The sequence below is a fragment of the Squalius cephalus genome, assembly GCF_949319135.1.
Source record: "Squalius cephalus genome assembly, chromosome: 23".
In the NCBI taxonomy this organism is placed as follows: Eukaryota; Metazoa; Chordata; class Actinopteri; order Cypriniformes; family Leuciscidae; genus Squalius; species Squalius cephalus.
Genome location: NC_137144.1, coordinates 18,406,820 through 18,424,439, shown reverse-complemented (window position 1 = coordinate 18,424,439; position 17,620 = coordinate 18,406,820). Strand labels below are relative to the sequence as shown.

Here is a 17,620-nt window from a genome sequence, read left to right as displayed (position 1 = left end):
AAAGAAAGCAAATAGTCCTGGCCTGGCCTCTGTCTTCCACAATGCTACAAGGATGCAGGCGGTATAGAAGACGTCCCTTTTGTAAAGTGGACAGCAAGGATACAGTGTGTCTTTTATCAACAGACTTCATTGAGGGCAGCAGAATTAATAAATGCATGGGGGCGAATCTTTTGTGACCTGCCACAATCCATTGTTCGCCATGTTTATGTGTCTTTGTCAGGATAATTGTGTTAAGATGAGGGCCTGTGGGGTGTGCATTTTTTGATGAATAGGTTCTTTGTTAACTGACATTTGCGGCCTCCAAATGGATGGACAGTGGAAGTATGTAGAAAACAATGCTCTGAAACTGTCAAAGTGGGAGACTAACATTGTGGGACTATATTAGACAATTAGCTACATTTTAATATTAATGTAAGCAAAAACATTTATAATGTATAGAAATTGCTTTGTGCAAGGACAGTCTCCATAAATTCTTTGTATTTTAAAATATTTATTTATTTTTGTATTGTTTTATTTTATTAGTATTTGAATATTATATTTTAATATATTATGTTTTATTTATCAATAATATACACTCACCTAAAGGATTATTAGGAACACCTGTTCAATTTCTCATTAATGCAATTATCTAATCAACCAATCACATGGCAGTTGCTTCAATGCATTTAGGGGTGTGGTCCTGGTCAAGACAATCTCCTGAACTCCAAACTGAATGTCAGAATGGGAAAGAAAGGGGATTTAAGCAATTTTGAGCGATTTCACCATTTCTAGGGTTTACAAAGAATGGTGTGAAAAGGGAAAAACATCCAGTATGCGGCAGTCCTGTGGGCGAAAATGCCTTGTTGATGCTAGAGGTCAGAGGAGAAATATTCAAGCTGATAGAAGAGCAACTTTGACTGAAATAACCACTTGTTACAACCGAGGTATGCAGCAAAGCATTTGTGAAGCCACAACACGCACAACCTTGAGGCGGATGGGCTACAACAGCAGAAGACCCCACCGGGTACCACTCATCTCCACTACAAATAGGAAAAAGAGGCTACAATTTGCACGAGCTCACCAAAATTGGACAGTTGAAGACTGGAAAAATGGTGCCTGGTCTGATGAGTCTCGATTTCTGTTGAGACATTCAGATGGTAGAGTCAGAATTGGCGTAAACAGAATGAGAACATGGATCCATCATGCCTTGTTACCACTGTGCAGGCTGGTGGTGGTGGTGTAATGGTGTGGGGGATGTTTTCTTGGCACACTTTAGGCCCCTTAGTGCCAATTGGGCATCGTTTAAATGCCACGACCTACCTGAGCATTGTTTCTGACCATGTCCATCCCTTTATGACCACCATGTACCCATCCTCTGATGGCTACTTCCAGCAGGATAATGCACCATGTCACAAAGCTCGAATCATTTCAAATTGGTTTCTTGAACATGACAATGAGTTCACTGTACTAAAATGGCCCCCACAGTCACCAGATCTCAACCCAATAGAGCATCTTTGGGATGTGGTGGAACGGGAGCTTCGTGCCCTGGATGTGCATCCCACAAATCTCCATCAACTGCAAGATGCTATCCTATCAATATGGGCCAACATTTCTAAAGAATGCTTTCAGCACCTTGTTGAATCAATGCCACGTAGAATTAAGGCAGTTCTGAAGGTGAAAGGGGGTCAAACACAGTATTAGTATGGTGTTCCTAATAATCCTTTAGGTGAGTGTATATAAATACATACATACACATACAGTGGTGGCCAAAATTATTAGAATGGTAAGATTTTTTTAAAAGTCTCTTCTGCTCACCAAGGCTTCATTTATTTTTGGAAAGAAATGAAAGAAATTAATAATTTTATTCAGCAAGGATGCATTAAATTGATCAAAAGTGAGAATAAATGTTTCTTGAGCAGCAAATCAGCCTATCAGAATGATTTCTGAAGGATCATGTGACACTGAAGACTGGAGTATGATGCTGAAAATTCAGCTTTGATCACAGAAATAAATTACATTTTAGAATATATTCATATAGAAAAGTTATTTTTAAAACATTAAAAAAATCTTACCGTTCTAATAATTTTGGCCACCACTGTACTGTGTATATATAATTTCTTTTTTTACAGTAATCACAAATGACTGGAAAAGGACTTATGTTAATTATGTGGACATTTTTCATCAGAAGCTTGAGACTCACATCGTACACTGTCAATCAAATGTTCAAAATTATAATCGTATTAAAATTTGGCAACATCACAGGGCTGAGTAGTATTAGTTGTGTTATAGCAGATGCCAGTGTTCAGTAAATTTTATCTCGTGTTCACAGGCGACGACTCCACAGATGAGACCGCGCTACTACAAACCTGGTTCAAACTGGTCCTGGAGAAGAACAAACTGTCCAGATATGAGTCTGAACTCATGATCTTGTAAGTACTGTGACTCTTCTAGATTTGTATCAAGGTTTCTGTACAAGTCTTATACATGCTCTTGTCCCTAGTGCTCAAGAACTGGAGTTGGAGGACACTCAGAGTCGGCTACAGCAAGACATGAGGCGGCGAATGAACACTGAAGGTGGGGTTGTTACCATATATACAGTACTACAGGTCAAAAGTTTGGAATAATTAAGATCATTTTAAGATTATCAGCGCATTAGAATGATTTCTGAAGGATCATGTGACACTGAAGACTGGGGTAATGATGCTGAAAATTCAGCTTTGCATCACAGACATAAATAATATTTTAAAATATATTATAATAGAAAACAATTATTTTAAAATGTAATAATATTTCACAATATTTTAGTTTTTATTGTATTTCTGATCACATAAATGCAGTGAGCATAACATTTTGAAAAAAGATAAGGTTGAGGGTTGTCAACTTTAGATGTATTCCACGTTAAAAGTGAAAACATTCAGGTCTGTGGACCAACTTTTCGGATATTGGATTACATAATTGGTTAGTTAGAGTGAAAACATATTGTAAGTGGAAGCGCATTTACTTGTGAACAGGAATTGATAGCTGGAGAGGAAGGTGATAGTGTCTTCATTTGCAAGTCAATGGTTGGTCCCTCAGCCTTCGGCAAACACACGTTTATTTTAATTCTTCATGGTGGTGAAGCTCACTGTTTACCACTGAGACATGCAGCGTTAAGCCACAGAACACAGAGGTGTCATTGTGTAATAATTATGGCTATCATACAATATATGATGTTATTCAAAAGCAATTAAACCTTGTTACATGGTGAATGTTATGTGGACGATATTTTACTTGATTATTTGATGATAGGCCTGTCTTTGTATTCCCTCCATATCCAGACTGCGAGAAGAGTGCGAGTGAGCTGGCGGAGGAGCAGAGCCTGCTGGTGGAGATCATGAAGGTGGTGGAGAGAAGAGATAAACTGGTCAGTCTTCTGGAGGAACAGCGGCTGAAGGAGAAAGCTGAGGACCGGGATCTGGAGAGCATGATCCTGTCCAGAGGCTATCAGTTCCACTGGACCTAAACTCCTTTAGACTGAGAGAGAGCATTATTTGAAGATCTTGAACAGACTGCAATACGCTTGTTTATTCAAACCCAGCTTAATGCTGCCTTTTGTGTTCTTCAAAAGAAATAAACCCTAAACCAAAGCACGTGTCTCTTTACTAACTGAAAATATTTCCAAACACAAAGTTGCACAGGTGAGAGGACTGACTTCACATTTTGTTCACACTGGTGCAATGGGATTTATATAGTTAAAGCAGTTTAGGTTTTGATTTATCTTCCTGTTTTGTTAAAATTCTTAATGAATGTTTGTTCATTTCTTCAGTGAATATTCCAATAGATGCCAAAGTTTAATGGCAGTGATGAAGTGTGTTTGTTGAGTGTTTGTTTCTATCTTGTAATGAACAGGATATCTTTTAAGTGACCTTTAATATCAACTATTTCTGAAGTCAAACCAAATGTCATCGTTTCAAGAATCAAGAAGTGCTTAAGAAAATGTACAAACGGCTCTGGTTTTAATCTTGTCTGTCTGTTGCTTTGTGTAATTTATTTAATAAATGTAAAAACAATGAGTGGGCTCTCCTTTTCTCTTCAAAAAATTTTTTTTTTTTTTTTTTAATTTCTGTATTTTATAAAATATTAACAGGAAAGTGCAAAATGCTTGTTTTCTGAAAATTATATAATATAAATAGTCCTACATAAAATAATTTAAGTTTTATACAATTATATAGCCTATAAAATGTTAACTTTTGAAAAATATAAGAATCTTACATTTTCAACATCTAATTAAATTTAGCAAAATCAGTGATTTTTTATTTCATTATTTTGTTAGTTTAATTGATTTATTTTTGTACGGATTATTTTGGCTCTTTATAGCTCAAGTCTGTAATAATAACATTGCAGTCTTGTATGATATAATGGCAGCTCAGAGTCACTACGAATAACTTTCTGAACAGTCTCCCTCAGGAAAGAGGGTGGGATCAAAGGAAAAGGGAAGCTCGTTTTAGAAGGCTGGGCAAATAGCTGGAATTCCGTTTCCGTTCCTGTTCCTGGGATTTTACGCACTCCCTCAGCGGGGGAAATCACATATTATTTACACTTTTCTGCTCCTGACTGTTACTGATGGCTTCTTCCCCGCAGAAATCTCCGTCTTCTCCCAAGTCTCCAACTCCAAAGTCTCCGTCCTCCAGAAAGAAAGATGACTCATTTCTGGGAAAACTTGGTGGGACTCTGGCCAGGAGAAAAAAGGCGAAAGAAGGTAGATTGAGCTAAAAAAATAAAATAAAAAAAACAAGTCTATTTTGCCAGGAGTGATGTTTTGCGCGTTTTAAATACTGAACAGCTGATCTAGTAATGACAGTTTTGCTTGAAAGTAGGCTAAAAGTTGCCGCATAACTTTAGAAGTCGTTTATTAACACTGTCAACATCTCTGTTTCTTGTGTAGACTATATTTTAAAAACCTCAAAAGAAACGACAACGGGGTGTCTTTAAAGTAGCGAGAAATATAATGTTTACACTCTAAAGTTTGTGTATAGCTTTTTAGCGATGTTCGGACGAATCGCTCTTTTGAGTCGGATCTTTTCAATGAATCATTTCACTAAATCGGCCCTTGCGCTTCTCTAACGCAGTTTAATCGACTCATTGAATCGAAAACCTTCTCTTTTGAACATGTCTAGCTCGTCCTAAAACCGATAAATTGTCAATTGTTTTGATTTGGTGGCGAAAATTAAGTTATTTCAGAAAGGCAAATAGCAGAAATGTTAGAGATTTAGATTTAGATCTAAGAGTTAGATTATACAACAGAGTGCAACTGTCAGCTTGCAAAAGTAAAAAATGGATTTATTTTCTCTGTAGGAAAATGTAATTATAAACAATCAAAGACAAATCTATACTGTGAGCTTTGTTGCTTCTGTTGAAGCTGTCAGACCGCATTAATTCTTATTTTGTAAATAACTGTAACAGTGGAATTCCTACTACAATACCCATGATTCTGCAGAGAAGCTCCACCAATCAGAGAATGAAGACAAGCAAACTGCACCAAAATAACTCTTTAGTGCTCGCCCACTCCCTTAAAACAGTGCAAATGATGTAAATGAGTCTATCTATCTATCTATCTATCTATCTATCTATCTATCTATCTATCTATCTATCTATCTATCTATCTATCTATCTGTATACATAACCTTTAAATCAATGGTTTTTATATTTATCCATTGTTTTATTTCATTTGTCATTTGCAGTGCTTCATGGGATTGTAGTTCTTTCCATCATTAAAGTTAAGTACACAGTTTTGTGCCTTTGTCTATTTGTATTCACCTCGTAATTCACCTTTTGTGATTCACCTGGTAGCTGTTTGGTTTGGGTTTTGGCTTCTAACTCTTTAATGAAGACTTTTTTAAAACCCCTGTTGGAAAACTACTTCCTGAACCAAGGCCACCGAAAAAGTGAGTGGACAGTGTTGCACTCTACTGTGCTCAATAACATAAACTGATATCATAAATGTGTCACATTCACGCAAAGTGGTTCATTTAAGATTTTAACATTAGTTATTCCGAAATTTATTAGTCATTTTTTATGCTCCATTTTGGCAAGTAGCACTTTAAAGTATTTACCTTGGAGGCATGATTATAAAAAACCTTTCAAAATATTCACCCACACCTTAAAATGACTGAGTCATCGAATCGTTCTGACGAAAACCTCTAAACGACAGTCTTGAGTAGCAATAATCAGCCTTTTTATAGTCTAAAAATCACACGTTGGCACATTATAAAGTGTTCTTAAGCTCTGTCTTCAGCTAACACTCAGCTTTGGCAGTGTTGTTCTAACCATGTAAGGTATTCTGTCTGGACGAGGCTTGAGATTGTTATTGTACAGGAATGAGAACAGTCATCTCAGCCTTGAGACAAGAACAGCTGCGAAACTAGACCGCAATACCCAATAATAATCCTGACAACTTCTGGTGATCCACATCCTTAACAAATAAAAATATATTAGTTTTGTTGTTGTCCTCTTATCCAGTAAGTAAATTAGTCTCTGTGCCGCTACCCATTACATTCAAGTGTTTCTTCTGGGTTTGCACGATTCCCCAAGTGCACTTCTGTAATGATTGCACGGCATCCATCAGCACTTGCAAGGCCGTTTGAGAGGAAAACGCAGCTGAGCCTTCAGATTCTCTGACTGCCTATTGCTCCGTCTCATATTCACCCACGCACAGGACGAGAACTGTGATCAGGATGGGTAATTGATGTAGGATTTGATTTTTAAAAGGGCTATTTCACAAAATGCAGTGCATTTTATGTTTATTGCTTTAGTTGCAATTGAAAATATAAATTACACAGGATTACTGCTACAACTTAAATGGTTGGTGAAATAAAATGTAATAAAACATTATTTAGTCACCTTTCATGTCATTCCTATACGCTGTTCCTATGCAATTCTCTCCATATAATGATGTTTCAGCTTCAAAGAGTGCAAAAAAGCACCATAAAAGAGAGATCTTCTGGTGAAGTTCTCGTTAATGACTAATATTTCTGAAGAAATTGTGGTGCTCATTGTTAAACATCCTCCCAGGCAGTCACCCATGTTAACCTCATCGCTCCCCATAATACAAGTTACATGACATCTTTGTCGTGCCGTTGGATTGGATGCACCCCTCGTGTCAGCGAGAAGAAGCAGCAGGAGAGCAGCTGTGCGTGAGGTCGAGAGGGTGTTGATTAATAGGATATCGTCCTCCATGGGAGGCCTCTGGAATCCAGCACAGGATGTTCGCATCCCCATAATCAGCGCTGTAGACAGTGATGCATGCTGGGTTGCTGTTGGAGCGAAGAGCTGGAGTCTTGGGTTTTTCTCAGAGGATGCTGAGAATGTCTACGTTTTCCTGAAGTCTAATAAATATAGGATTTTTTAAACATTTTCTTCTGAAAATGAGCCGTGATGATAGTGTTGTGGCCGGTTGCCAGGGTGTTGCTAAGGTGTTTTTACCGTGTTTTTGTCTTATCCTGAATCACTACGGCAAACCTATAATAAGTGTTTATATTCAGACTATTTTAGACTGGTACGGGTCGTACCGCTGCGGAGTAGCCCAGTACCTGCGTGACTCGTCATCATAGATATAAACAGAGAGAAGGAGCTCCGGCTACATTGTTTTTCAGCAAGACGCATGCAGTTCTATTTATTAACCGGTTTAAGCTGAAGTCTGTAATATAGTTTTATTGTATTTATTTAATTGGGTCGTAAGATTTTTTTGTTTTCGAGAGAAGTTTCTTATGCTCACCAGTTTATTTGATCAAAAGTAGTAAAAACAGTAATATTCTGAAAATATTATTACAATTTAAAACAACTATTTTCTATTTGAATATAGTTCAAAATGTACTTAAGCTGAATTTTCACCATCATTACTCTAGTCTTCAGTGTCGCATGATCCTTCAGAAATCATTCTAATATGCTGATTTGCTACTCAAGAAACATTTATTATTATTACATCACGGAGACGTCTATTTGATGTGCGTTTACATCTGGAAGATGTATTTTTTTAGAGTGTTTGCTCATCTGCAATATGTCTATAGGACGTTTCCCGTCAGATGTCAAATAGACATTTAGAAAATGTCTTTAAGATGTTTATGTATGTAAAACTGACATCTTAAAGACATCTATCAGATGTTAGTTAACAGCAGATGCTTTCCAGATAAAGTGATCTTTAACAGACATCTTGCAGACTTACGTGTGCTATCTGGGATCTTATCAATGTTGAAAACATTTGTGCTGCTTCATATTTTTTCAGTATTCTTTGATAAATAGAAAGTTCAAAAAACAACAATTATTTGAAATAGAAATCTTTTTAAACCTTATAAAACAGCAATAACACAAGGAATAAAACACTCGATTTCATTTCTCTTCTTTTTTTTTTTTTTTTTTGGCCACTGTATTCAGAAATAATTTGTTACCTCTCACCCGATGTGTCCTGTCTCCTATAGTATCGGAGCTGCAGGAGGAGGGGATGAACGCCATTAATCTCCCGATGAGTCCCACACCTTTTGAGCTTCATCCTGAGGACATCATGCTAGGTACTGAACCCGTAGCCTGATCGTTCAATTGATGCTCCCTCAGCTTAATAATAAGCCCTTACACCTTCCTCTCCCTCTTTCTGTCTGTCTCTTTCCCTCACAGAGGAAAATGAAGTCCGCACTATGGTGGACCCAAACTCGAAAAACGACCGAAAACTCCAGGAACTCATGAAGGTTTGTGTTTAAAGCCAAAATGTCAATTCTGTGATCATTTGTTCTCCCATACGTCTTTCCAAACTACACCCATGATTTTGCCTAAATTAGGTGCTTATCGACTGGATCAATGATGTTCTGGTTGGGGAAAGGATCATTGTGAAGGACCTGGCTGAAGATCTTTATGACGGACAGGTTCTCCAGAAGCTCTTTGGTACAAATCTCTGTTTATTTTACTATATGGCTTCTTCTGATTGGTTTTATTTGACTTGACTTAACCAAGTAAGTTCTACCTAGACTTCTTGAGATCTACCCCACATCCCTATTCTGATTTTGGCCTTGTGTTTCTGTCCTGTAGAAAAGCTTGAAGGTGAGAAGCTAAATGTTGCAGAGGTGACCCAATCTGAGATTGCCCAGAAGCAGAAGCTGCAGACGGTTCTGGAGAGAATCAATGACGCTCTGAAGGTCTCCACCAGGAGCATCAAGTGGAACGTCGACTGTAGGTCCCTAGAGCTTCATCATGATTTGTTCAAATGATCCTAAATAAGACAAGACAAGTGTTATGTGATGTTAAATATGGACCTGGCTTAAAGTGTCTACTTAGACATGCTGTGGTGCACAAAATGGCTTTACAACAAAGTAAGGTCTGTTTAAAATGCTATTGATGGGTGTTTCTCATAGCTTTGAGTTTCAAAGGCTTGGGAAACACTTAAGGTGATGCAACAGTGTTTTTAGTGGATTTCAATCACTCTACTTATGTGGAAGAGACACTAAAGAGATTGCAGTTCATTTTATGAGGCAGAAAGATTTATGCGCTATTGATTTTCGTATTAAATGGAGGAGAACATCAATCCTGTGTCCTTAAGTAACAATTCACAGATCTAAGTGCCAATACTGGTTTTAATACATTCAAGGAATGTTAAGATTTAAAGTCGGCATGAAATGGAAGTTGCGATAGTCTTTTCTTCCCTATTCTTATGGATATCTGAGTGAAATTACTAAAATGTAATAAAAATGTAGGGCAGGACTTCATTTTGCCCATCGGGAATTGATTGGATGGTTGTGGTTTTCTAATGCTGTGATGTCATGTGAGTGACAGGTTGCTCCACCCTCGCACCTGTAAATGCATCATTAGAGGGAGGGGAAATTTTGAGTAAAGATTACGAGGGCACACACATTTTTGTGCACGGATAAATCATTTATACTAAACAATGAAAAAAAGAATTATCAGTTGATTTCATGGTGACTTTCTTTTGTTTTGTTTTGTTTTTTGCCAGCGGTTCATGCTAAGAGCATTGTGGCCATCCTTCACCTGCTGGTGGCGGTTTCCCAGCACTTCAGAGCGCCCATTCGCCTCCCTGACCATGTGTCCATTCAGGTGGTTGTGGTCCAGGTATGTAGACTCTGTTTTAGACTGTGATGCTAACTGCTAATAAATCTTTGTTGTTATTTGCGTTTAAAACGCTCCCTGATGAACTTTTCATACAAATTCTTCTCACAAATCTCCTCAAAATCAAATAATAGGTCAATTTGTTGATGTTGACATACCAATTATTGTCAATATAGTTTAGCAAAGAAAGCGAGTCAGAATAGAAAGTGCAGATGAAGCTAATAGCTAATTAGCTTTACTTTCATCTGTATTTTGTCATGATTCCTTTTGATATTTTCTTGCTTTACTTCAATGTTACAAATTATAATAGTCACTATTTTTTTTGCAATCATTGCATACAGAATTAAATATGGAGATCTAGTTAATTATCCCCAATAGCTAAAGCTAATTAGCCTCAGTAACTAATGCTAGCTTACTGATGTTGATGCTGTCATTTTTAATTTAATTTGTTTTGCTCTCTGTATTGTCTTCCTTTTGATATTGAGTCAAATACAGATGGTTGCAGTCCTCAAAGTTTCTATAGTCTGAAAACTTTGAAATATCAGGAAATATTGGACATCTCAGATTTTTCATTGACTATAGATGATATGATACTATACATATACAAATACAAATACGTATGTGTGTATATATATATATATATATATATATATATATATATATATATATATATATTGTGTGTACATAATTAAATATAATTTTTATGATAATGTTACATTTGATATCAAAATCTATCAAAATCTTTCTAAAAAAAGTGTGTGTGTATAATCAATTAAAAATTTAAATATAAATCATAAACAATTTTTTTATAAAATTATTCTTAAAGAGTCAATATACAGAAATCACAAACAACTGGGAAAATCATAGAAATTAATGGGGAAAAAAAGTGAGAATCCTGAATGCCTAAGCTCTTTCCAATTTCTTTTTTATTTGCATAATTTTATAGTTCATGTAGGAGAATGGATTATATTAAAATAAGTGGTCTCAAATTTCATCGTCCTGTAATTCTCCCGTTGTGCCTGACTAGAGGAGCTCATTGTTTTCCCATTACAGATATTTTGATATCAAACGATGGTGGTTTCTTAAGTCTCCTAGAGAATTCTGACTCTTGGTGATATCCAATCTGTTCCCTTTTTCTTTTCCTTTAGAAACGAGAGGGCATTCTCCAATCCCGTCAGGTTATGGAGGAGATCACTGGCAACACCGAGTACGTCAATGCTGCATCCATAATTTCTAAATGTCACCCCCATGCGTTCATAAATGGGCCAATATCAGGGTTTAATGATCTTTTCCATCTTTTGTAATGATTCCTTTCATATGTTTCAATCATTGTGCAGTAGATCACTGATTACAAGATGGCATCTGGGTTAGCCTATAGCGCTGTTTTGTCACCCTTTGTGTGGAAACACACACACATACATATGTTCACAGCTGACTGTAGAGCGGTCCAGCAGGCACCTGGCAGCTGGGGAGATAAGTGTGTGTTTTTGCACGTGTGTGTGTTTGTGGAATACTTCCTGAGGCTGTTATCACACACACAGTAGCTGCTGCTGCCCAGGCTGATGGCTGGCAGGAGTGATTAGAGAGTGAGAGGAGGGGGCCTCATGGGGAGAAAGCCCTGTCCAGGGCAGTCCCAGACTTGCCTGATCAATTTGATCACCCTTCCACACGCCCAAATAGCAGCTGACTTTTTTTTTTTCTTTTTTTTTCTGGATTTCAGTGACTGTAGCATTACGAAAGATAAATGATCTCCCATGCTGTACAAGAGATACATGAAATGCATAACATGCAATAATGCACTGATATTAAAATTCTTGCCTATACCGATAAGCCAATTTTTTTTTCTATTCTACGCGATTGTCTAAATAAATGTAAAAAATGTTAAAATTGGATATTCATTTTGAGATTTTCTAAAGATTTCATTAAACTATGTAATTAAATCGGTGTTTTTAAAGATTAACTTTAATCGAGCATTTAATGATAGCAAAGAGGAAATGAGCATGAACATTTAAATATGCAATATAAAAAAACTCCTCTAATATCGGCCAAAGACTGCTATGTTACATATATATATAATATATTACACAGTATATATAATCATCTCCCCTAGAGTAGCTGTAATTATCATGTGATGTTTTCTAACTCGATGTTCAGTCATAGTTTAATAGATGTGTTCTTTGTTCATAGGGCATTATCTGGCAGGCATGGTAAGTATTATTAAAATTTATATCATTTAGATGTTATATACACTACTATTCAAAAGTTTGGAGTCAGTAAGATTTAAAAAAAAAATATATATATATACTTTTATTCAGCACGGATGCATTAAATTGATCAATAGTTGACTGTAAAAACATTTATAATGTTTTAAAAGATTTTTCATATAAATTCTGTTCTTTTGAACTTAAAAAAAAGTATCCTGGTTTCCACAAAAATGTTAAGCAGCACAACTGTTTTCAAATTGTGAATTATAAGAAATGAGCAGCAAATCAGCCTATTAGAATGATTTCTGAAGGATCATGTGACACTTAAGACTGGAGTAATGATGCTGAAAATTCAGCTTTGCATTACAGTGATAAATTACATGTTATAATATATTAAAATAGTTAAGTTATTTTTAAATTGTAATGTTGTGATTGTAATTTTTTGATAGATAAATGCAGCCTTGGTGAGCTTATAAGAGCAAAATGAAAATCTTACCAACCCCAAAACTTTTGAATGATTGTGTAAATGTTTCAGTTGTTTTCTAATACATGGATGTATTCTTCCATGTAGAGCGTGATGCTTTTGATACCTTGTTTGATCATGCTCCTGACAAGCTGAATGTCGTGAAGAAGGTATGAAAGAGCACAAGTATTAGCCGAATTGACATCCTAAGACAAGCCTGACCACATATGCATCTGTTTTCCACAGACTCTAATCACCTTCGTCAACAAACACCTGAATAAACTGAACTTGGAGGTTGCTGAACTGGATACACAGGTAACATCCTGTGACTGTGGTAAATTAAAGCGCTAAGCCATGAGAAATCATCTGTTACAGTGATTTTATAAAATGGTAGCAGCAACAACATGATAAAAGGGTATTTGTTCAATAAATGTAATGAAATTACAGATCTGTCATCATTAATCCCTCTTCATGTCACATGCCACAGTCCATTTGGCTGTTCCAGTCGATCTTTTACATGAAACTATTATGGGAACTGAAGCTTTCAAAAGCTCCATGAAAATATCATTTAAAGTAGCTCATTCAATTTGTACTTTATATTTCAAGTGTTCTGAACTCATATGATGGCTTTGTGTCAGAAATATACTTCACTAAATAAAGTAGTTCATTAGCTTATATGTAGGCTGTTTACGGTTGCCAAATATTAATCAACTGATAAGATGCTAAAGGATTGCTATGTTTGGCGGTCAGTGAGATTTTTAAAAAAAAATTTTTTTTTAAAAAGTCTGTTATTCTCACCAAGGCTGCATTTGTTTAATCAAAAAATGTATTTTATTTTCATATATTTTAAAATTGTATTTATTCCTGTGATGCAAAGCTGAATTTTCAGCATCATTACTCCAGTCTTCAGTGTCACATGATCCTTCAGAAATGATTCTAATATGCTGATTTGCTGCTCAAGAAACATTTCTTATTATCATCAATGTTGAAAACAGTTGTGGTGCTTCATATTTATGTGGAAACCGTGATCTTTATTCAGGATACTTTGAATAAAAATTGATTCACTGTCACTTTTGATTAATTTAAATGGATAGTTCACCCCAAAATAGTTCGCCCTCATGTTGTTCCAAACCTTTGAGTTTCTCCCTTCTGTTAAACACAAAAGAAGATGTTGGTAATCAAACAGTTGATGGTAGCCATTGACTTCCATAGTAGGAACACAGAGTCCCGTCAACTGTCTGGTTACCAACATTCTTTAAAGTATCTTTTGTGTTCAACAGAAGAAAGACACTCATGTTGTTCCAAACCTGTATGAGTTTAAGTAATGACCAAATTTTCATTTTTGGGTGAACTATCCCTTTAATGCATCCTTGCTGAATAAAAGTATTATTTCTTAAAGCAGAACTCTGTTTGCCTCGTGTATGCCTGGATTGAGTTGTTCTGACTGAGGCGTGTTTGTAGTTTGCAGATGGTGTGTATCTGGTCCTGCTGATGGGACTTCTAGAAGGATACTTCGTCCCCCTCTACAACTTCTTCCTGACCCCTGAGAATTTTGACCAAAAGGTATAAATTCTGAGTACATGGGTGGTTAACGTGCTTCAGTGTGGAAGGCCATCCTGGTGTGCTGTGTTGAGTGTCATCGAGAGGGGGTGGTGTTGACAGTCAGCCCAGAGTACAGGCTGCTCACCTGGGTCACATCCAGCATGCCCGGCCCGTGCCAAATGGGCATGTTGCACCAGGATGCATCTGTAATCTGCCTCTGCACAGGAAACGGATAAGTGGTGTGATGTGTGGCTCCCTTCTAATATCCAGTGCTTATGTGTGGATTTCAGAGATAACTGCTTTAGGTCCTTCTACTGTCCAGTTTTGGGAAATCACTTTTTTTTTTTTTTAAATGCGTACCCCATTTTGTACTTCTTCAAGGTGTCAAAATATGGTTGTTTCTTTTTTTTTTATCTGCAGGTTCATAATGTGTCTTTCTCCTTCGAGCTGATGCAGGACGGTGGCCTGGAGAGGCCCAAACCCAGGCCTGAGGGTAATTATGCCTTTGTTTTCTGCAAATCCTATCATTGTAAACAGATTTGTCTTGTCAGGGCTGTACTCTGCTACTGATGTTTTGCCAATTCTCAAATGTTGCTCTTTTAACCTGAAAGTTCATTTCTTAAATGCCTCGCATATGGAAGTTTCAGAGATAATTGAAAAATATTTAAATTACATTTAAAAACAGGCGTTTCTTGGGTTGTGCTGTAAATTTAATTTTATTCATATAATCTATATTTTTTGTTTGCAGTATATCTTATACATAATTCTCAGTTTTTGACTATTAATATTATCATTTTTTTATCAAAATTATTTTAAAAAGTTTAGTTAGTTCCTTCAGTTAATTAATTAGCACTTTTCTTTCCTTAAGAATAGTTAGTTAGAACTTTTCCTACACTTAATAATATTTAGTTACTTAGTCATTTTCATTCAGTTAAGAATAGTTAGTACTATTTCCCTCCCTTAACAATAGTCAGGGTATGTTTACACGACAACAATGTACTAAAAACATAAACGGTTCCTTTGCGTTTTTTGCGTAATGACGACAACGTTGTCAAAACAATCCTGTTCACACGGATCCGCGAAAACGTTTAAAAACGCTGCTGTATTATGCCGCCAGGCCAGTAGTTGGCGATGTCACTTTGTAAAGAAAATTTACATGCCTATAAACTGAACATGTAATACACATGCGCATGACGTCACCATTTTCACAAATTCGTATTTTTGTACATGGAGACGATAACGGTGTCGTTTTCATATATATATACATGCATATATACATATATATTTATTTATATATATGAAAACGACACCGTTATCATTATATCGTATATAATATATAAACCCGTTTTCAAAAGTACTATTATACACATACTATTATAAATACTACACAAATACCACAATTTAACAGCTCTCTCTATATACTTCTATTAATTTATAGTGTATGAAAGTCGTCTTTATACTGTGTGTATGATTGTTTGTGTATGTATTTGAATGATTTCAAGTTAAATGTGTGTCTAGGTTTGTTAGTGTTGTTCATATAATGCCAGTCAGAGTCCTTGAAGAGTCAGGTACATTATTTAACATTGCATAAATCCACTTCATGCTTTAAATTCAAACAAGAACTGGACCTGAAGAAACTATGCACTGAATGTGTGTTTTAGATGCTCAAGGAGTTCTTCAGAGTGAGACAGAATTGTAACTGTATAAAAGCTTTTGTTCTCAAAGGTCAAAAGGAGTCATTTTTTTTGTTCCTCTGTTTTGTTCCAGATATTGTGAATTGTGACCTAAAATCAACACTTCGAGTTCTTTACAACCTTTTCACCAAGTACAGACACGTGGAATGAGTCGAAACGGGTAACGCGTTTATGGGATAACGAGTTTTTTATGAGGCTGACAAACAAAATATGCTGTTAATTATTTTGGAGTATTGTATAATACCCCTATACGGCTAATAATTGTGTCTAGGTGTCATCTTGATGGATGTAAAAACACTAAAGAAAAAAAACACTATGCATACTAATGTTTTTTTTTAATGAAAGCATTCCATTCCTCAGATGATGCATTGAAGTCTAGCATAACTTCGGCTTTTATTTGTGGAAATGTAAAAGCTGTTTAATCTGTTTAAAGTGTATTCATTCATAAACTATCCAGCTTGCACTACATTATATCACATAAAACACTATATTCTCTTAAGTCACAGTATTTGCTAATATTATCAAGTGTCTGGCCAAATAATTGTTTGTTGTCTGTTTCACTTTAATCTTAATTTGTCATGCTTAGTCATGATTTATTTGCTAATGTTTTTAAATCTGTCCACTTGCATAGTCTATCAAAAAAAAAAAAAGTTGCCGCGTAAATTTGTATCAGACTTCAATTTATTTATTTTCTTATGTCTTAAAACATGGTGTCTTGGATCGTTATTGGGGAAAATGAATGAAAAACGGATTTAATTAGTGTTAGCGCAGAAAATATACCTTGTTTTGGTTGATATCATTCCAGTAGCATCATTTGTAAAACTCAATGTTCATGTTTTATCGGCATTTGAAAATGTTACAAAATCTACATTAAACATGGATGAATCATCTTGCCCATTGTGATTGTCAGATTTTATCTTTCCATTCCACGGCTGCATTCTTGAGTGCTGTACTTTAAGCCGTCTTGTCACTGATAGACTCTGTTCACTTCACTCACTGGAACAGATGCTTACGCCGTTCAAAATACCGCAGGGATGACCGGCAGACATGGGGCCTCTTTGTCCTTGTTTAAGTGGAAGGCTGTTTGGGGGTAATTTACTTCCATTCAAAACCATCCACATCCACATGGGGAACCGGTGCTTGAAAAATCGCTTTAACATTCTTATTGGATTCTTTCAAAATGGCTGCAAATCGAAATGACGGTCTAATTTGATCTTGACAGACTCCATATGCTACAGTGCTCGAGCGCTTGTGCTTTATAACAACCAATAAATATAACAAATATAAGCATTCTAATACGGAATATCTGTTTTGAGACGTCTGAACAAATACTGTTGGTTTATACAGGAGAAAATACTCTAATCTTGGATGGATTTTTCTAGTCAGAATGGATGGATTTTCCAGAAAATGACTTTTCTACCTGAAGGGTTGAAATTCTTGTGCCTGCTTTAGAAAACTTCAGATCTTTATGTATAATAAGGTTTTGAAATTCCTGAGGAAAATGTCGATTTACCTCAACAATTGGGCGTTTCTATGCTGTTGCTAGTGGTTTCCTGATGGACAAAATCAAAAGAGACCCCATCCAAGTCTCTGATATTCTGGCCCCCTTTTAAATGCAAGCCTATATGGCGTTCTGACCAATTTTATGGTCC

At 36.1% G+C, this 17,620-nt stretch overlaps 2 protein-coding genes across 6 annotated transcripts in view; both read left to right on the top strand.

Moving 5' to 3' along the window:
• Nucleotides 1–4,031, top strand: part of mical2b (microtubule associated monooxygenase, calponin and LIM domain containing 2b) — a 50,330-nt gene extending 46,299 nt beyond the window's left edge. For all 5 annotated transcript variants that reach the window (XM_079860255.1, XM_079860254.1, XM_079860252.1 and 2 more), the window contains 3 exons: nt 2,309–2,408; nt 2,480–2,553; nt 3,297–4,031. In XM_079860255.1, the coding sequence (XP_079716381.1) occupies nt 2,309–2,408; nt 2,480–2,553; nt 3,297–3,481 (359 nt within the window). In that variant the 3' untranslated portion in view covers nt 3,482–4,031. The remainder of the gene's footprint in view (nt 1–2,308; nt 2,409–2,479; nt 2,554–3,296) is intronic.
• parvaa (parvin, alpha a) lies at nt 3,985–16,861 on the top strand. Its single transcript, XM_079860264.1, has 13 exons — nt 3,985–4,717; nt 8,433–8,522; nt 8,626–8,696; nt 8,787–8,889; nt 9,034–9,174; nt 9,953–10,068; nt 11,214–11,272; nt 12,253–12,272; nt 12,841–12,902; nt 12,979–13,047; nt 14,194–14,295; nt 14,695–14,767; nt 16,042–16,861. The coding sequence occupies exons 1-13, from the start codon at nt 4,582–4,584 to the stop codon at nt 16,116–16,118; spliced, it is 1,119 nt and encodes a 372-aa protein (XP_079716390.1). The 5' UTR covers nt 3,985–4,581; the 3' UTR covers nt 16,119–16,861.
• The last annotated feature ends 759 nt before the right edge of the window (nt 16,862–17,620 follow it).